General features: G+C 39.8%; 2 protein-coding genes and 1 long non-coding RNA gene across 4 annotated transcripts in view; 1 reads left to right on the top strand and 2 right to left on the bottom strand.

The window, feature by feature from the left end:
- Nucleotides 1-22,065, top strand: part of LOC122625508 (aminopeptidase N) — a 455,949-nt gene that overhangs the window by 25,661 nt on the left and 408,223 nt on the right. The window lies entirely within an intron of this gene.
- On the bottom strand, nt 12,368-20,309 carry LOC122625530. Of its 2 annotated transcripts, none has more exons than XR_006326612.1 (3): nt 20,195-20,309; nt 19,839-20,001; nt 12,368-12,887 (listed from the first exon to the last, which is right to left on the bottom strand). It is a non-coding gene; the product is annotated as an uncharacterized LOC122625530 (long non-coding RNA). The 2 variants fall into 2 exon arrangements; XR_006326611.1 differs by lacking the exon at nt 20,195-20,309 and having other exon boundaries at nt 12,406-12,441; nt 12,513-12,887; nt 19,839-20,113.
- On the bottom strand, nt 20,722-21,974 carry LOC122625527. Its single transcript, XM_043805618.1, has one exon. It carries the CDS (start codon nt 21,934-21,936, stop codon nt 20,857-20,859), a length of 1,080 nt encoding a protein of 359 aa, XP_043661553.1. The 5' UTR covers nt 21,937-21,974; the 3' UTR covers nt 20,722-20,856.

The following is a 22,065-nucleotide window of genomic DNA, read 5'->3' as shown; positions in this document are numbered from 1 at the left end:
TTTGGGTGGTCCCCAAGAAGGCAGACGCCTCTGGGAAACAAAAATTTAGGTTGGTAGTTGATTACAGGAATCTCAACGAGATAACTGTTAATGACAAATTTCCCATTCCTCGAATGGATGAGATTTTGGATAAATTGGGTAGATGCCAATATTTTACGACCATTGATCTAGCTAAGGGTTTTCACCAAATCCAGATGGATGAAAATTCTATTGCAAAAACTGCTTTTTCAACTAAGCACTATGAGTATACACGTATGCCTTTAGGCCTAAAAAATGATCCAGCTACTTTTCAGAGATGTATGAATAATCTTTTGGAAGATTTGATCTACAAAGATTGTTTAGTCTGATACGATATTATTATTTACTCCACTTCATTGGAGGAACATACTTTATCTCTAAAGAAAGTCTTTGAGAAACTGAGAGACGCCAACTTGAAGTTGCAGCTAGACAAATGTGAATTCATGAAAAAATAAACTGAATTCCTGGGACATATAGTCACAACAAATGGCATTAAACCAAACCCCAACAAAACTAATGCAATCACAAATTTTCCGTTACCTAAGACACCTAAACAGATAAAATCATTTTTGGGATTATGTGGGTTCTATCGCAAGTTCATTCCTAACTTTGCCAAGATAGTTACCCCCCTGACCCTCAAACTGAAGAAAGGTGCTGTAATAGATATCAAATGTAAGGACTACATCGAATCGTTTGGAAGACTAAAGGTTTTGATAACTTCAGATCCGATATTAATCTACCCTGATTTTTCAAAGCCCTTTTCTCTAACAACTGACGCGAGTAATGTAGCTATTGGTGCAGTGCTATCACAGAACCAAAAGCCCGTTTGTTATACCAGCAGAACGCTGAACGAACACGAAATCAACTATGCTACTATTGAAAAAGGCCATTTGAAATAATGAGTGATCACAAGCCATTGGTATGGCTCAATAATATCAAAGAGCCGAACATGAAATTAAAAAGGTGGAAAATCAAACTTAATGAATTCGATTATAAAATAAAATATCTTCCAGGCAAAGAAAACTATGTCGCGGATGCTCTTTCCCGCACAAAGATAGAAGAAGTCATGGTTGGCGAAGTCGCAAACAGCGCAAACGCTAAATTATATATCCATAACGGAGAGACCAATCAATTTATTCTCTAGACAAATAGAGATAGAAAAATGCGACAGTGACACAACAAGTGTAAGCCACTTCTTTCAAAAACTAAAGATTAAAATAATCTATAAAGAAATGACACTTGAACTCGCCAAAACTCTCATTAAGGAATATGTGTGCACCAAGAAAAGCGCAATTTACTTCCCTAATGATGAGGATTTTCTGATCTTCCAGAGGGCATTTACCGAAATCATAAGCCCTAACATTTTCACAAAACTATTGAGATGTACCACGAAACTAATTGATATATTAACTTATGCGAAATTTTTAATCTTAAAGAAACATAAGGAAGTTTTACATCCAGATATAGAAAAAACCATTAATTGGTTTAAAGAAAAATACTATTACCCGGATAGTCAAAAGCTAATAGAAAATATTATCAATGAATGTGAAATCCGCAATCTGGCAAACACAGAACATCGAGACACAAAATTAACATATGAAAGAATACCAGAAATATTCAACACAAGGGAAAAATACGTGATAGATTTTTATCTCACGGGAAACCAATTCTTCCTATCTTGTTTTGATATTTATTCAAAATTTGCCACCTAGTTGAAGTAAAAAGTAGAGATTGGCTAGAAGCGAAAAGAGCCATTACTAAAATATTCAATGATATGGGAAAGCCTCAGGAAATTTAAGCGGACAAAGATTCAGCTTTTATGTGCATAGCTTTGCAAAACTGGATAAGATCCGAAGGCGTACAAATTTCTGTAACAACCAGCAAAAATGGTGTATCTGATATAAAAAGATTTCACAAGATTGTAAATGAAAAGCTGAGAATCATCGGTAGTGAACAAAATATTAAAGATAGGTATTCGAGATTCGAAACAATCTTATACGTCTATAATCATAAAACTAAACATAATAGTACCAAACGATCTCCGGCAGACATTTTTCTATATGCAGGCAGCCCAGACTTTAATGTACAACAAAACAAAATCGATAAGATCGATTATGTCAATAAGAATAGGCATGATTTTGAAGTTGATATAAAATATAGACAGGCTCCACTCGTAAAGAGTAAAATCACCAATCCATTTAAAAAGACAGGAAGGATTGAACAAGTGGACAGTTAACATTTTGAGGAAACAAACCGCGGCAAGAAAATCGTTCATTATAAATCTAAATTCAAGAAACAAAAAAAGATTAATAAGAGCAAATACGATAATTCCAGACCAAGTACACAACATATTTCTAATAATGCTTAGTTGCATGTTACTACTCATCACCATGGTCAAATGCAGCAATATCGAGGTAAACCCAATAAGTGCGAAGAATGGATATCTTATATTCCAAACCGGAACGATGGAAATTCCAACCAGCTACGAATACCACTATTTGAGTATAAACATAACCAAGACAATGCTTATTTTCGAAAATCTAGTAACCGAAACAAACGACTATCCCGACGACTATGTACCTTAGATACCATATTTAGTCGATAAACTAAAACGGGAAATAAATGGATTATTAGCCGAAACAAAAAAGGGCTTTTAAACGTATTAGGGAAGACATACAAATACTTATTTGGTACATTAGACGAAGACGACAGGGAATTAAAAAATTAATAACATGTCAGAAGACTCCGTAAAAACCCATGATCTAAACATGATTATCGATGTAATCAACAGCGGTATAGACATAATTAATAAGCTCAAGGTGGAGAAAGAACAGAACCAAAAAATTGCGATACTGATATTTAACCTACAGCAGTTTACAGAATACATAGAAGATATAGAGTTAGGTATGGAATTAACCAGATTAGGAATCTTTAACCCAAAATTACTAAAACACGATTATTTGAAACACGTAAATTCGGAGAAAATGCTAAAGAAAAAAACATCAACTTGGCTCAAGACAGACACGAACGAAATTTTGATTATATCCCACGTTCCTAGCGAGGTCACTAAAGTTCCGACATTTCAAATAGTTCCGTACCCAGATTATATTCTAACCGAGCAAATATTCGATAAATTCTATATATTGAATAACCAAGTATTTCATAAAGATACGGATAAATTAATATTCGACAAATGTATTGTTGGACTTATCAAACAAGAGCAAACTCAGTGCAAATACATTAAAACCCATAGAAATTTCCAAATAAATGATATATATATACTTATAATATAATATATACTATATTATATAATATATATTATATATTATATTATATATATATTTAATTTCTAATAATCTAGCAGATTTTACACAAACGATTTATATCACCAACAATGTTACACGTTTAGAACCAATAGATCACTTACAAGCAAGAGAAATGATAAAATTCCATGTAAAATATTACAGCTTTTTCCAAATTATATGCATTACAACTTTTGTCATCATGATAATTAGTTTGACTCTGTATTTAGCATATAAGTTTAAAAATATACCTAAGAAAATTATTGTTAAATATTGTAAACAAAAAGAAGAACATCCGCACCTTGAAACTAATGTCAAGGAAATAATTCAACCAGAAAACAATATTACGATATACCCAAATTTAACGACCTGAGGACAGGCCAAATTCAATGATTGGGGGAGTGACATATCCATAAGTCCCTAAGACTTAAGCACATGCCTACACAACACCCATACAACATTTACACCCAAACACACCCTACACTACTCTGGATGTACTCAACAGATACCAGATAGGAATAAGTTTGTCATATGATCCTCATGAGTGGAAAAACCCAAACTCCTGATAAGTCACCCACTGGTAGACTAAACATCCGTTGCCTAATTTAAACATTCCTTGCTTAAGCCCTTGCACCATCGTCACGTTCCCACGTTCAAAGCTCGGACACGCAATCCGGAAAAACAGAAGTATTAGATTGCAATAAACAATATTATAAGAATCTAAGAGCACTTGTATCCAAGAGCGAATGCACTTGAATCTAAGAGAAATGCGAAGACAATTAAAGTCAGCAACTCAAAAGCTCTCTCTCTTCATTTGATCAGATCCCTAAAGTCTAAAGTCCATATTAGAAAAGCTTGACACCGAGGCTTTAACGTCAAATCAGAGTAATTATCAGAGTTCAGTTTGAGACCTAATTATAATCGGTCGGTGTTCTTCTCAAGAAATAATATTGTAATCATTCAGTAAAATAAAATTATATTTTTTTTTACATATGAGTATTGCGATTATTTAATTATATATATATATCTAGATAGACGACCTTTACTTAGTGTATAGTCGTTTTTTTTGTTTGTGTATGTTACGATACTGCTCAGTTTACATATTAGTGATGAACGAATGCGTATGCGTATGTACAATTCCATCAGTATATATAGCAGCACCCAGGATCCAACGCGTCGAGATCTCATCGCTCCGGATTAAAGTGGGGTAAGTTTGTCGGAACATTGTTCCGTGTTTTTCTCTATATTTTTATATATGCATATATCCTCGTGCCACTTTTATTGTTAGCCTCTTCCAATATATTTCAATGATAAAAATTATATGTTCAATGGTTAATATTTCTTAAATAAAAATAATTTTTCAGCGGCGAGTATCCACCTTGTTCTTGATATGCTAAGACAATTGCCCTCAGAGCGACGTTTGTAGTCGTGAATAGCGAACAATTTTTGTTGACATGCGCACCGTTGTCCGGCGATGAATTCGATACTCCCCGCTAAAAACAATTATCATAATCTTTGTATGCTAGCCTTTAATTTTTATATTACATATGGCAGTAGCCAAAAATTTTCAATAAAGTTATGCTATTTATTTAACTACAACAAAATGAGTAGGTAAACATTTCCCAAAGGGGTGCTGCCGCGGAAACCTACTCCACTTCTCGCGTCAGCACCCCTTTTGGGTCATCAAAAACGATGACTTAACGTTTGACGGACAACCTTGACAAAAGGGGATCGTCGCGGGTCGCGCAGTACGACGGACGATCCATTAGGCATGCGGACGCATGAAGAGGAGGGAATGTGGCCGGAACATTGCCCGATCGTTTTACGATCAAGCTACAGCTTAGCTTGTGGGGCAGTGAGGACTGCTGACTGACGAAGGGGCCGAATTTTTTTAGGCACGGCTAAAATTTATTCTCGTTATGTCGGAGAGGTGAGGGGCTTACCAAGATCCCACGACCCACGACTCTATCCTATGAGAGAATTAAACTCACAGAAGAGCGGATAATAAATGCAAACAATAGACAGGTTGATATCAATACTAAAACGCAAAATCAAATTCATAAACACACACTAAAACCGTCAATCAAATTTTGAAAACCTCCAAAAATTCACAAATAGATTCAGGCCACTTGTACGAGATGTTATTAGCTCATAATATAATTATTATTATGGAATCGCACAACATTATGCTTGCTATAGCTCCTCCCAAAATTAACGTAGTTATTCAAAATGCTTTAATCATGCAGATTGTGACGTTCAGCCGTGCCTCGGGTAGTCAGGGCTGGCCAGGGTCGTCCAGGAAATTTCTTTCTTTCAGGACAGTGGTGCTAGAGAGGAATCCCCGACCCGAGTGATAATGCGCAGAGTTAACCTTAACTAGGCTTAAATATAGACGGAGAGTTTATTCATTCCTTTTCCTGGTTACAATACATAAAACTGTACGGGCTCCCTCGGCCTAGTTTCCGGCTTCCACAGCGAGGCTCTTCGTACCTCGCGTCTTCGTCCGGGGACGCGGTCTTCCGTACGCGGCCGCTCCGAATTTCGTCGAGCACCCTTGAATCAACGTAAGCCTATGTTGTTGGACCCTGAAGTCGGCGTAGATAATTATGTGGGACCCTGAGGTCAACGTAGAGAATTATACGGGACCCTGAAGTCAGCGTAGATATTCTATATGGGACCCTGAAGTCAACGTAGAGATTTATACGGGACCCTGAAGTCAGCGTAGAGAATTATGTGAGACCCTGAAGTCAACGTAGAGAATTATACGGGACCCTGAAGTCAGCGTAGATATTCTATATGGGACCCTGAAGTCAATGTAGAGAATTATACGGGACCCTGAAGTCAGCGTAGAGAATTATGTGAGACCCTGAAGTCAACGTAGAGAATTATGTGGGACTCTGAAGTCAGCGTAGAGAATTATGTGAGACCCTGAAGTCAACGTAGAGAATTATGTGAGACCCTGAAATCAACGTAGAGAATTATACGGGACCCTGAAGTCAGCGTAGATATCCTATATGGGACCCTGAAGTCAACGTAGAGAATTATACGGGACCCTGAAGTCAGCGTAGAGAATTATGTGAGACCCTTAAGTCAACGTAGAGAATTATGTGGGACCCTGAAGTCAGCGTAGAGAATTATACGGGACCCTGAAGTCAGCGTAGAGAATTATACGGGACCCTGCAGTCAGCGTAGAGAATTATACGGGACCATGAAGTCAGCGTAGAGAATTATACGGAACCCTGAAGTCAGCGTAGAGAAGTATGTAGGACCCTGAAGTCAGCGTAGAGACGTAAGCAGGACCCTGAAGTCAGCGTAGATACGTGAGTAGGACCCTGAAGTCAACGTATAGACGTAAGCAGGACCCTGAAGTCAGCGTAGATACGTAAGTAGGACCCTGAAGTCAACGTATAGACGTAAGCAGGACCCTGAAGTCAGCGTAGATACGTAAGTAGGACCCTGAAGTCAACGTATAGACGTAAGCAGGACCCTGAAGTCAGCTGGGGTATATACGTAGGGGTTGAGCTTACCCTCCAATAGTTACCACTTGTTGATCCCGGTCCTGATCTTGCTGCTTTCCCGCTCGCTGGTGACTTCCACCTCGGTCGACTCCGACCACCGACTGATCATTCTGAGGCCAGCCGCCCGCTTTATATAGCCCTTGGCTTAGTGTGCCCGTATGTCCGAATTGCCCGACTTAGTGTGGCCGGGTTGTGGCCTTGTTTGAATTTGAACTTGTTTATGATAATTATTTATTATGTTTTGGTTTTATCTATTATTATGTATTATGTCTTATTTATTATGTATCATGTATTAGGTATTATTTATTATGTATTATTTTTTATGAATTATTTATTATTTATTATTGTGCGCGGCCGCGTCACACTCCCCCCTCCTTTGGGAAGTGACGCTTCACCGTCACATAATTGCCACGGTTTGATATGATGCGCCACCACCTTTCTCCGTCTTTTTCTAGCCATCGCCGTTGGGTCCTTTTCTGTTTGTGCGCCAGGTTTGCCCTTATCTTTGCCATCACTTCGTCCGATATCCTGGCTCCGGTTGGCGCCGTCCACCCCAAGTCGTTGGTGGTCTCGGTGTGGAGCTCTAGTATATCCCTGTCCGGCGACGCAGATTCCACGGCTCTCGTCTCGTTGTCCTTCCGGGTTGGCGGAGTGCCCGCTGCTACCCTGATCGTGCCTGTTGTCGGTGTCGTACGGGCCTGTGCTTGTTGGTTCAGCGCCCGCCGTTCCCCTGGCTCCCGGCTTCTCCTCGGGTGTTCCCCTTCAGCCCTCGGGAGGTGCGTCATCGACTGGGCCGTTCCTTCCTGGCTCGCCTCCCTCGGGTCTGCTCCGCCAGTGGTTCCCGTTGGGTGGTTGGTCACCTGGTTGGGCCTGAGCGGTCCCGGTTGGACGATCTCCGTCTGCGTCGGTGCCCTTGCGGGATGACTCGCCCCCCTCCGGGCTGGTGGTCCCACGGTTCTGGGATGATTGCCTGCGCCGCTTCGGCCACCCTGGACGGTATCCGTCTGCTTGGGAGTCGCCGCGTCGGTCGCCGAGGAGGTGCCAATTTTGGTGGCGCCGTCCTTTTCCGGACTGTACCGTAGGCGGTTGGCTCGATCATCTTTGTCCTGCTTGTTGCTGCTGCTGCTCTGGTGAGGTTCTCCTTGAACCGTTTGACGCTGGTCTCGAACTTCTGCATCGCTCAGCCGATCGCCTTCTGTGACTCCGTCTGAGCCTGGCTCTGCTTATATAGGCCTTCCGGTTGCCCTGTTCGAACCCTCTATGATGGTTGTCCGTGCTTATGTGTGGTTTGGTGTCTCCGATATATACTCGTTTTGTCTTTCGCGTTTTCGGGTCCTTGACTGACAGTATTACCGGGGACACAAACCCTACCACTTTCCATGGTCCGTCGTATTTTGGGGCTAGCTTGGCGTTGAATTTTTCCGCTGCGTTGGATAAGTGGTGTGTTCTGCACCACACTAGTTCTCCTCTCGCTGGTTTCCATTCCCTTTTTCTTAAGTCGTAGTGCCGTCTCTGTTGTTCTGCTGCTTTTCCCATGTGGCCTGCCGCTTCCTTCCTCAAGTTTCCTATCCGTTTCCACCTTTCCTCCATGCTTTCCTCTTTCAACCCGGACCCTTCCGTTTCTTTGTCGAACACTGTGTTGGGTATTCGTAGTTCCTTTCCCCGCACTATCTGTGCCGGGCTGTACTTTGTGGACTACGACGTGCTGCTATTGAAAGCCAGCATTAGTTCTGGTATTTGGGCGATCATTGTTTTTATGGTCCTATTGGTTCTTTCCGTGGGGTTTTCCTGCGGGGTGTAAGGGGCCGTGAATTGCTGTCTTATTCCCCATCTCTCCATCTCTTTCTGTGTTTTGCGTCCGGTGAATTGGACTCCATTGTCTGATATCAGTATTTTTGGAGCTCCATACCGTGTCACTATTCTTTTTCGAAAGACCCGTAGGAATGAGTCCGCTGTCGCCTGTCTGATGGCTGCCAGCTCCACCCATTTTGAGAACTTATCCACCATGACGAGTAGTGTCGTGTTCCCATGTTTTGACCGTGGTAACGGTCCTACAAAGTCGACACATACTGTTTCCCAGGGGGCTTCCGCGACCCTGGTCAGCATTTTCCCTGCTGCCTTTTGTTGCTCCACTTTGTACTGCTGGCAACTCTCGCAGCTTCGCACGAACTTCCGCACGTCTTTTGTTAACTGTGGCCAGAAGTACTTGTTTCTTATTCTTCTCGCCGTTTTGAACATTCCCATGTGCCCTGCTTCCGCCTGGCAGTGGTTCTCTGCGAGGATCTGTTGTACCTCCTCTTCAGGCACGCATAGTTTCCATGGGTGTTGGTCCCTTCTATCTTTGCTCAGTTTATACAGACGTTTCCCTTCTCTCCGGAATTCTGTGTTTCCTGGATCCTCCTGTAGCTCCCTATTCTTCCGGTCTATCCAGCTTTCCGTGTTTCTGATAGCCTTTAGTTCCGCCGGTGGGGCTCTAGATAGTGTGTCTGCTACTACATTCAGTTTCCCTTTCCGATATTGTACCTCGAACTGGTATGGCTGGAGTCCCAGTGCCCATCGTGCTATCCTTCTTGCCGGACTCTTGATCGAGTTTAGCCATCTAAGCGCCATATGGTCCGTAACTACTATGAAGTGGTATCCTTCCAGGTACATCTTAAACTTTCCGATGCCCCAATGGATTGCCAAGCATTCCTTTTCCGTTGCGCTGTAGTTTTGCTCTGCCTTACTCAGTTTCCGGCTGGCAAATGATATGACGTGTACACCGTCCTCTGTTTCCTGGGTCAGTACGGGTCCGATCCCTACGTCGCTGGCGTCTGTCTGCAACTTGAACTGCCTGCTGAAGTCCGGGCATACCAATACCGGTGCTTTTGTCAGGCTCTCCTTTAAGCTGCGAAGGATTCCTGGTGGCGTTCGTTCCACTCGAACTTTTTCCCTTTTCGGATTAATTTCTGTAGCGGTCCTGCTTGCTCCGTAAACTTTGGTATAAATCTCCTATACCATGACGCCATCCCGAGAAAGCTGTGTACCTCTCTTAGGGGCTGGTAGATCTCTGATTGCTTCCACCTTTTCGGGGTCCGTTCGTATGCCCTGGTATGTATGCCCTGGCTTACTACGTGTCCCAGATATTTTAATTCCTTTTGGAAAAACTTGCACTTGTCTGGGTTGATCCGTAGGTTCGCTTGTTGCAATCTTCTAAACACTTCTTTCAGTTTTGCTAGGTGCTCTTCCTTGGTTCGTCCTATCACGATTATATCATCCATGTACGCGAAGGCGAATGGCTCCATCTCTGGCCCGATGATGTTATCCAATGCTCTCTGGAACGTTGCTGGCGCTGTGGTTAGTCCAAATGGCATTACTGTCCATTGGAACAATCCTCGCCCTGGTACCGTAAACGCCGTATATTGTCTACTTTTCTCTTCCACTGGGATTTGCCAATAGCCCGACTTCAAGTCGATGGTGCTTATAAATTTGGCCTCCCTCAGTTGGTCGAGAATAAAGTTCATACGTGGCACAGGGTATGCATCCTGCTCTGTCCTATCGTTCAACAGCCTGTAGTCGATGCACATTCTCCATTCGTTATTCTTTTTCCTTACTAACACCACCGGTGCGCTGTATGGACTTCGTGATCGTTCTATCAGGCCCAGGCCGAGTAATTCGTCTACCTGCTCATCAATTATGGCCTGTTGTTTCGGATTTCGCGGATAATACCTCTGTTTAATAGGTTTGTCGTCCTTGAGGTATATCCTGTGCACTGCTGCGTTGCTGACTCCCTCCATGATTTCAAATATGCGCTTGTTCTCCTCCAGGAATGTGTCGATTTCCTCTTCGGATGGCTCTCGTAGCGTCGTCGCCTCTCCTTTGTTTCGCCCCTCCTTCCTCCTCTCGTCTTTGACCCCTCGTATCTCCAATTCTAATCCGCCACATCTCAGTGTACTTTCTGCTCCCGCCAGAAAGTCCATCCCTAGTAGGATTCCGCCATCGACGTTCGGTAGGATCATGAATGTTATTTCAAATCTCCGACCCCCGAACTCCACTCTCGCTCCAAATCCTCCGATCGCCTTCCGCCGTGATCCGTCCGCCAGCGATATTTCCGCGTTTATCCTGATCCACTGTCCCTCTTCTCTTAGATCCTGGAACATGTTCCTACTTATCGCGCTTCTCGTCGCTCCGGTGTCTATTATGCCCTTGGCACTCCTACACCCTTCCGTGCTCAATTTCCTCCACTTCCTCGGCTAGCTTAAGGAACTCCGTTGGCGTTGTAAATCCGTTCCTCCTTGTGTACAGTTTTAGCTTGCTCCTGCAGTTCTTGTAGGAGTGTTTCGACAGTTTCGTGAACCTGTTGAGCTTCCTCAGGTTCATCGCGTATTCCCTTACTGGCTCGTTCTCTCCCTGTCTCAACTGTGCTATTTGGGTTAGCAACTGCTCCTCGTACCTCGGTGGTAAGAAGTACTCTAACAGTTCCGTTCTCAATTGAACCCACGAGTCGATCTTTGTTGGTGTCGTGTTCCACCAATCTATGGCGATTCCCTCCAGTATAAACGGCATTGTTTAGACCAGCTGATCGTGCCGTAGTCCGTATCCGGTGGCCCACTGCTCCATTTTCTCGAGGAATTCCAGCGGGTTTGTCGTCCCCTGGTATCTGATCCCCCAATTCCGCACTCTATCGATTGTTCCCGTTTCCATTTTTCCTTCCATCTTTGTCTCCTTCCCGTCGTCCATCCTTGTCGAAAAAGCAGCCAATGTTCTCCGTAAATCCTTGCTTTTCCCCGATGGATCCAATCCGAATACACTTGCGTATTCTGCTAGTTTGGGTTTTGTTGCCATATCACTCTCCCGGCGTCGGTTTCCTCTAGTCACCACCTTAGCCTGTTCGGGCGCCATCTGTGACGTTCAGCCGTGCCTCGGGTAGTCAGGGCTGGCCAGGGTCGTCCAGGAAGTTTCTTTGTTGTAGGACAGTGGTGCTAGAGAGGAATCCCCGACCCGAGTCCCAGTGATATTGCGCAGAGTTAACCTTAACTAGGCTTAAATATAGACGCAGAGTTTATTCATTCCTTTTCTTGGTTACAATAATTACATAGAACTGTATGGGGCTCCCTCGGCCTAGTTTCCGGCTTCCACAGCGGGGCTCTTCGTACCTCGCGTCTTCGTCCGGGGACGCGGTCGTCCGTACGCGGCCGCTCCGAATTTCGTCGAGTACCCAGGAATCAACGTAAGCAGATGTTGTTGGACCCTGAAGTCGGCGTAGATAATTATGTGGGACCCTGAGGTCAACGTAGAGAATTATACGGGACCCTGAAGTCAGCGTAGATATTCTATATGGGACCCTGAAGTCAACGTAGAGAATTATACGGGACCCTGAAGTCAGCGTAGAGAAGTATTCAGGACCCTGAAGTCAGCGTAGAGAATTATGTAGGACCCTGAAGTCAGCGTAGAGAATTATACGGGACCCTGAAGTCAGCGTAGAGAAGTATGTAGGACCCTGAAGTCAGCGTAGAGACGTAAGCAGGACCCTGAAGTCAGCGTAGATACGTGAGTAGGACCCTGAAGTCAACGTATAGACGTAAGCAGGACCCTGAAGTCAGCGTAGATACGTAAGTAGGACCCTGAAGTCAACGTATAGACGTAAGCAGGACCCTGAAGTCAGCTGGGGTATATACGTAGGGGTTGAGCTTACCCTCCAATAGTTACCACTTGTTGATCCCGGTCCTGATCTTGCTGCTTTCCCGCTCGCTGGTGACTTCCACCTCGGTCGACTCCGACCACCGACTGATCATTCTGAGGCCAGCCGCCCGCTTTATATAGCCCTTGGCTTAGTGTGCCCGTATGTCCGAATTGCCCGACTTAGTGTGGCCGGGTTGTGGCCATTTGTGAATTTGAACTTGTTTATGATAATTATTTATTATGTTTTGGTTTTATCTATTATGTATTATGTCTTATTTATTATGTATCATGTATTAGGTATTATTTATTATGTATTATTTATTATGAATTATTTATTATTGTGCGCGGCCGCGTCACATTTTCTTTGTGAATTTTCTATTGCGATGACCTGGACATGAAGGATATTTTAAAAGAAATGGAAGGCGTCGTAAGTACATGTATTCTTTAAACTTGTATGTCAACACGCAAATAATAGAACTATAATTTTTATAAGGGTATTTTTTAGGGGATAATAGCATGTTACATATAATAACTTAAGGTTACACATTATTTCCATTTAAAACGAAATTGTAGCGTCCTAACGCTTAACTCGTTGAAGTGGGACCAGCTACTAGAAATTGCTTTAGAGCTTGTTGGAGAAGCTGTCGAGTTATTTCACCGGCTCGAGAATCGGCCAAAAATATAAGTAATATCATTCTCTCTGTTTTTTTTCGTATTCGCACAATTTGCGTCGCACATATGTATGTAAGTGTATGTATGACCGCATTAACAGCAGTCCAATGGTTAACATCTTGACATATTTTTTAGTTTCAGTTTCAGTAGGGGAACTCGACTACAGCATTCTCTCGTGTTTGTTCTTATACTCTTATTAGATAAATTTTGTTTATAAATATATATATAAGTTTTACTTAAAAATAAAAGTAAGGCTTAATAACATTTTATTATATAATTTTTGTTCGTTCTAAATGGAAATAACTACCTCTAATAAATAGACCTATAACTATTATTGTTCTATTATTTTTGTTGATATATAACAAATATAAGGAATAGCCACGTCGATCTGGCCCTGTCCGGCCGTATGAACGTGGAGATCCCAGGAACTATAAAAGCTAGAAGATTGAGATTAAGCATACAGATTCTAGAGGCATAGACGCAAGTTTGTTTACCCATGCTGCCACGCCCACTTTAACGGCCACAAGCCTCAAAAAACTGCACATACCTACCCTTTTGAAAAATGTCCTGATATTTTTTCATGTTGTTATTAGTCTTGTAAATTTGTATCGATTTGCACAACATTTTTGCCACGCCCACTTTAATGCCCACAAACCGCCCAAAACTGTCACGCACAAACTTTTGAAATATTTTCAACCACCGAAATTTGTCTGTTATGTTATGTATGTTAATTGTTATTGTGGTTACTCAAAATGTATGTCACAAATCATCGCATACTGAGATCTGAGATCTGAGAAGTTATAAAAGCTAAAAGTTGAGATTCAGCATGTAGACTCCAGGGACATACACGCCGCGCAAGTTTGTTAACCCATGCTGCTACGCCTACTCTAACGCACAACCAATCGCCCAAAACTGCCACTATTGAAATATTTTATATTTATATATTTTTTAATTTTTTTGTTAGTTTCATAAATTTGTATCGATTTGTCCAAAAAGAAACTTGTTGCCACACCCACTTTAACGCCCACAAACCGCACAAAATGGCCACGCCAACACTTTTGAAAAATACGTTGATATTTTTTTGTAATTTTCTATCAATTTGCCAAAAAACTTTTTGCCACGGCCACCCTAACGCCCACAAATCACTCAATACTGCCCCGCCCACACTTTTGAAAAATGTTTTGATATTTTTTTATATTTTTGTTATTTATTTGATATATGCTATTTTTATTTAGACTTGTAAATTTCTCTCGCTTTGCCAAAAAACTTTTTGCCACGCCCACTCTATCGTCCACAAACCGCCAAAGACTGTCAGTGTTAAAATTTCTCCTTCGCACTTTTGAGTAACGGGTATTTGATAGTCGGGAAACTCGACTATAGCTTTTTCTCTTGTTTTGAGAATCAAGCGAAGCACCAGAGAGACATCTTTCTATTTCATTATTTCTTTGCTTATTTTACATATGCCCAAATGTCCATAGTTGTCAGACAAATAACCCGTTGATTTAGGAAAGTGATGATCAAATACATGACAATTAACCGTTGATTTTCGGATAGGTGCTAACGAAAAAAATCGCCCATAATTATATAAAAACATACAAATTTTTAGGGCGCGTTGTCTTGCATTTATGGTCCGTTCTTGCTTTTTATACCCGTTACTCGTAGGGTAAAAGGGTATATTAGATTCGTTGAAAAGTATGTAACAGGCAGAAGCGTTTCCGACCATATAAAGAATATATATTCTTGATCAGGATCAATAGCCGAGTCGATCTGGCCATGTCCGTCTGTCCGTCCGTATGAACGTCGAGATCTCAGGAACTATAAAAACTAGAATGTTGAGATTAAGCATACAGACTCCAGAGACATAGACGCAGCGCAAGTTTGTCGATTGTTGCTACGCCCACTCTAACGCTTACAAACCGCCCAAAACTGCCACGTCCACACTTTTGAAAATTGTTTTGATATTTTTTCATTTTTGTATTAGTGTTGTAAATTTCTAACGATTTGCCAAAAAACTTTTTGCCACGCCTACTCTAACGCCCACAAACCGCCCAAAGCTGCCACGCTCACACTTTTGAAAAATGTTTCGATATTTTTTCATTTTTGTATTAGTGTTGTAAATTTCTAACGACTTGCCAAAAAACTTTTTGCCACGCCCACTGTAACGCCCACAAACCGCCCAAAACTGTCACGCACAAACTTTTGAAATATTTCCAACCACCGAAATTTGTCTGTTATGTTATGTATGTTAATTGTTATTGTGGTTACTCAAAATGTATGTCACAAATCATCGCATACTGAGATCTGAGATCTGAGAAGTTATAAAAGCTAAAAGTTGAGATTCAGCATGTAGACTCCAGGGACATACACGCCGCGCAAGTTTGTTAACCCATGCTGCTACGCCTACTCTAACGCACAACCAATCGCCCAAAACTGCCACTATTGAAATATTTTATATTTATATATTTTTTAATTTTTTTGTTAGTTTCATAAATTTGTATCGATTTGTCCAAAAAGAAACTTGTTGCCACACCCACTTTAACGCCCACAAACCGCACAAAATGGCCACGCCAACACTTTTGAAAAATACGTTGATATTTTTTTGTAATTTTCTATCAATTTGCCAAAAAACTTTTTGCCACGGCCACCCTAACGCCCACAAATCACTCAATACTGCCCCGCCCACACTTTTGAAAAATGTTTTGATATTTTTTTATATTTTTGTTATTTATTTGATATATGCTATTTTTATTTAGACTTGTAAATTTCTCTCGCTTTGCCAAAAAACTTTTTGCCACGCCCACTCTATCGTCCACAAACCGCCAAAGACTGTCAGTGTTAAAATTTCTCCTTCGCACTTTTGAGTAACGGGTATTTGATAGTCGGGAAACTCGACTATAGCTTTTTCTCTTGTTTTGAGAATCAAGCGAAGCACCAGAGAGACATCTTTCTATTTCATTATTTCTTTGCTTATTTTACATATGCCCAAATGTCCATAGTTGTCAGACAAATAACCCGTTGATTTAGGAAAGTGATGATCAAATACATGACAATTAACCGTTGATTTTCGGATAGGTGCTAACGAAAAAAATCGCCCATAATTATATAAAAACATACAAATTTTTAGGGCGCGTTGTCTTGCATTTATGGTCCGTTCTTGCTTTTTATACCCGTTACTCGTAGGGTAAAAGGGTATATTAGATTCGTTGAAAAGTATGTAACAGGCAGAAGCGTTTCCGACCATATAAAGAATATATATTCTTGATCAGGATCAATAGCCGAGTCGATCTGGCCATGTCCGTCTGTCCGTCCGTATGAACGTCGAGATCTCAGGAACTATAAAAACTAGAATGTTGAGATTAAGCATACAGACTCCAGAGACATAGACGCAGCGCAAGTTTGTCGATTGTTGCTACGCCCACTCTAACGCCCAAAACTTCCAAAAATTGTTTTGATCACTCTAACGCCCACCAACCGTCCAAAGCTGCCACGCCCACACTTTTAAAAAAATTTTGTGATATTTTTTTATTTTGGTATTAGTCTTATAAATGTGTATCAATTTGCCAAAAAACGTTTTGCCACGCCCACAAACCGCCAAAAACTGTCAGTGTGAAAATTTCTTCTTTGCACTTCCACCAGCTGAGTAACGGGTATTAGATAGTCGGGGAACTCCACTTTAGCGTTCTCTCTTGTTTTTAAATAGAAATTATCCTCAGTTGTAATGCTTTATTTATTCAATGGCGATTTTCTTTCTTTCAGTGTGCGTGGAATTTTTCAGCAGGTAAGGCGTTCAACGGTCTTATGTGTTACGTTAAACCTAATTTTATTCACGCACAACTTTTCAAAACTTTTTCTGTTCTTGTGTGTTTTTTTACGTGTAGCCTTTTTTCCGTTTACCGGTATCGAAGTTTCCTGAATTAAAGATTGTAGAAGGTTGTATAAGGCTTGTCGAAATTTGTTGAAATAAATGAAGCGATTCCGAACTTATAAAATATATATAGCTAGAATGTTGAGATTAAGCAGCAGATCTACCGCGCACAAACTGCCTCGCCCACATTTTTGAAAAATGTTTTTTTTTTTATTTTTGTTCCCAATTTATATTGGTATGCAGGAAAAATGTTAAAATGTCTGGATCATACTTTCACTATCTATCACTTTCAGTATCTAATAGTAAGGGATCTCGACTACAGCGTGCTCTCTTGTTTTGGCTTTAGTTCAGTTTGGGGTTTGAACCAGAGAACTGCAAGAGTGGCATTTTTTGCCACCCTATTCACACTCAACAAATTTGAGTGTCGGGTGCCACTCACACCGGTCACCGCGGGTACTTACAAACACCCGCTCAAAATAGTTGGGTGTCTGCAAGCACCGTGGTGTCCGCGCCACCTGAACAATGCGGCCACTCTACGTCCCGGGTGCCGATCACACTCGCCACTCATAACGAAGGGTAGAGAAGGCAAACAGGCAGAAAAAGGCAAGTGCCCAAAAAGGGATGAGTGGCAAAAACACTCATTTTTGTCTCGGATACACCCGGGTGTCTGGTAGACACTCGAGTGCCTGTGGTAACAAATTTACTGAAAAACAAAATAGATTATGCCCAAAAATTTTTGCATTCTTTTTACAGAAATTTAAACAACGACAAATATACTTTTCTTTTTTATATATTATATTATTTGTTTTGTTAAAATTTTTAATATTTGCTTCTATAAATGTACAATTTTATAATAAAAATGTATAATAAATAAAATTGTATAATAAAAAAAAACAAGCGAAAAAACAATAGAAATATAATAGTTTTAATAATGAATAAAATTATATTAAATAATATATAAGATTGTTTTTTGTTAAGATATTAGATACATCAAAACGCAAAAACATGTGCCCGACCTTTTTCTTGGGTGTTCCCTTTCACCCTTCATTTCTGAGACCGTCTCGCTTCCACCCATACAAATTTTATGCATACAGAAAAGTACCCGCGGCCGATCGTTGCTTGCGCGTCACTCACCCTAAACTTTGTTGCACAGCAGACACCCGGGTGTTTTTGTGCAAGTAACAAGAGACACCCGGGTGGGAAAACACCCGGGTGTTTGTCTTTGCTGAAAATAGAGTGTCTACAAACACCCGGGTGCTGAGACACCCGGGTGCACTTAGAGTGCCGGCGGCTTGCTGCAGTTCTCTGGTTGGAACCTTACCGATTCACAGTGTTGGGACAGGTACGCTATATTTTTACCTAGGTTAGGTACAAGGTAGTTAGACAAATAAGTACCTAGGTAAGGTAAAAGGTTTTCACATTTTTCTGTACCTAGGTAAAGGTAAAAACAATTTTGGCGCCAGATATTGCGTATGTAAAAATGAATGGCTACATCAATATAAGCACACATACATATACACATACATATGTATATGTATGAAATATAAGGAGCCGATTAGATTTGGTATAAGAAAACGTCGACACATCAAAGCGCCATTTTTAAAATTTTCTAAATTAAATGCGCTTTTATAGACAAAATCATCTTTTTCAAATTTTAGGAGTGCATTTTCATATGAAAACAAGAGAGAACTCTATAGTCGAGTTCCCCGACTATCTGTTACCCGTTACTCAGCTAATCGAAGTGCGAAGGAGAGTCTTCAGCACATACAGTTTTTGGCGGTTTTGTGGCCGTTAGAGTGGGCGTGGCAAAAAGTTTTTTGGCAAATCGATAGAAATTTACATAACTAATACAAAAATGAAAAAATATCGAAACATTGTACATAAGTGTGGGCGTGGCAGCTTTTGGCGGTTTGTGGGCGTTAGAGAGAGCGTGGCAAATAGTTTTTTGGGAAATCGTTAGAAATTTACAAGACTAATACAAAAATGAAAAAATATCGAAATATTTTTCAAAAGTGTGGACGTGGCAGTTTTGGGCGTCTATGCCCCTGGAGTCTGTATGCTTAATCTCAACTTGCTAGCTTTTGTAGTTCCTGAGATCTTGACGTTCATTCGTTCATACGGACGGACAGACGGACATGGCCAAATCGACTCGGCTACTGATCCTGATCAAGAATATATATACTTTATATGGTCGGAAACGTTTCCTTCTGCCTGTTACATACTTTTCAACGAATCTAGTATACCCTTTTACCCTTTTTTTCTATGTGCGTATGTATGTATGCATAAATATACATTTAAAATTATTTCTGAGGAAATACACTTTTAACAGTTTACAAAATTTGATTTTGTCAACAAAATGTTCTTTAATTTAAAAAGTATAAACGAACTTGTATATACCGAAGCACAGAAATTTTCCAGTCGAATTTTCGTCGAATTTTATGGTTTTATTTATACACAATACACATTTTCAATCTGGCTTAAAATATTGACCATTTAAAATAAAAGGTAGTTCCTTTTTATTTGTATTTTCCTTTCCGGACATCTTACTGTATTGGGTTCTTTCACAAATTGTTAAGATAGTTTTAAATATGAGTTGGCTTCAAGCTAATAATAGCCGAACAGCACTTGCGTGGAAAATGGTGCAATTCGAATCGAAAGATAAATAACATTCTATGGTGGAATCAGCTTTGTTTAATTATTGTGGAATTCGATAATTTTGTTTAAAGGAAAATAATCGAAAAGTCTTTTCAGTAATAATTAAAGCAAAACAAAAATATTTCAGTACCTTATTACCTAGCTTACCTGCTTCTCCAGGTATAGAAGAATCAGTACCTATTTGTATACCTAGGTAAGGTCAAATATACCAAAAAATGGTATCTAGGTACATACCTAGGTACAAGTATCTAGGTACTCCCCAACACTGCCGATTCATATGTTATGTTTTCCAAAGCGGTTTCTGAACGTGCTGGAAAGTTTTCAATTCGTATTAGGCTTACAACAAAATATTTTTTAGGTCAGAAAATTCAAATTTACTCTCAGGCTTATAATAAAAGATAATATTTAACACATGTAGTTAGCTTTTCCAGAATTCCTATTCGTTTCCTGATGTTTCAATACTCAATATGATGTTATAAATATTAAGGATGTTTGCCAGCCACCTTAAATCCGAACATTTTACACTGGTTTGTATTTTTTCTTCATTATAATTGAAAGTGACCTGAACTTTTTGTGTTTTCATTACTTTCCGGAAAAAATGTAAGCGTCAGCTTTATGAACTGTCTTAAAATGTGACGCTTTGGATCTTAGGCATGTTTGCAATTTATCTCAAAAACGCAATGTTTACACTGGATTTGTGTTAAATAAAATCCATTGAAATTTAAATTAAAATTAAAATAAAATTGCACAAATTGAGTGGATTATTATTTATAAAACCATTTATCTGGTAGATTATTTTTATACTCGTTACTCGTAGAGAACAAAAAATTGTACCAGGTACAAATGTATACCCTATATAGTATATATACACTTAATAAAAATTAATAGCCAAATCGATCTGACCATAAATTATTAAATTAAGTTTATTAAAATTTTTACTTTTATACTTTTTACATTCTTTTTTCCTTAACCACTTAATTTTTCGAACGTCTTTCTCTTTTCTATTGGCGGCGTCTTAAGACAAATACAGTAGATTATTGTTGTCTCTTGTACATTTTACCAGTTCGTTAACTGCAGCCCGCAGTGATATGAAAAATAATTAATATGCAAGCTTATTAAACTCATAAAATAATTGAATTTATTGCAATATTTACTGCAGCTCATTTTACACTACATTATTTAAAAAGTAAAAACATTCTTTTAGGTCAGTTGACATTTGAGTATTTGGAAAGCCAATTGGAAGGCACTCATCAGGGTTCGGTTCCAATTTCATTTGATTGTTAGTCCGTGTTTTTTCTCGACGAAATCTTAATGCTAAAGCTCTGCCTTTCTTAGTTTTTATATCCAAGAACATGTCTAACTCGGCGAGATTGATAAATAAAGTTCTAAGATCTTGCTCTGCGCTTTTAAGAAGTTTACATTGTAGAGTAAGGCTTTTATACAATAAGCAATTAAATATACATTGGATACGAAACTCAAGTTGTCTTATTATGTATTTTATGTTAATCTTTGTTACAGAATACACATCGTATACTACATTAAGATTATCCACAGCAGCACATTTGAATATCTGCGAAGACTGATGCTGTAAGAAATTTATATAAAGTTTGCAGCATTGTGGATTAGTCTTTAATTTCCAATTTTCTAGAATAATATTTTGAGTATCAGCATAATAAACAAATAGTTTTTGAATCGATCTTAAAGATTCAGTACTATATTCCATAGCTTCGTCTATAATTTCTGAGAACAGTACATGAAAGAATTCTATTTCCGCAAAGTAGTTGGTAAGTAAAACCTTAACCTTAGATGGTTGACCTGTTGGGACTTGGCGTAGTTTAAGCAACAATGTGTAGCTTGAATTTTTTGATGTTTCATACAAAATGTTGATGTCAGAAGAAAATTGTTCGATAGAATAAGCGGCTTCATAAAAGAATATTGACAGTTCTTGCATCCTGTAGACATAGTTTTTTTCACTTGTGACAATATCTTCGGAGTTACTCAATACTGTCGAAACGGTCAAGTTTTTTTGAAGTTTTTCTAGGAAATGCTCTAACTTATTTTGCAAACTTTGCTTACTGAAATCTGACTTTTCGATAGCATCATAAAATTGCTTGGGTACTTGTACTGCATTAAAATAGTCCCATGTTCTGCTTAGGTTTTTAATTCCAGTGCCATTTAATTGGCAAACTTGTATTGACCATACTAGCCCATTTATTAAAAAAACAATAAAACTACACCAGTTCATTTCGAACGTTTTTTTTAACTATACTGCGTTGTATTATCACTATAAATACGATCACAAATTTTAATAAATGCTGAAATGCAAAGTTGATTTTCCAAATATAATTGGTCTATAAATAGCTAAAAAAGTATA

Source organism: Drosophila teissieri, unplaced genomic scaffold (genome assembly GCF_016746235.2).
Source record: "Drosophila teissieri strain GT53w unplaced genomic scaffold, Prin_Dtei_1.1 Segkk118_quiver_pilon_scaf, whole genome shotgun sequence".
Lineage (NCBI taxonomy): Eukaryota > Metazoa > Arthropoda > Insecta > Diptera > Drosophilidae > Drosophila > Drosophila teissieri.
This window is presented reverse-complemented; position numbering and strand designations above follow the sequence as displayed.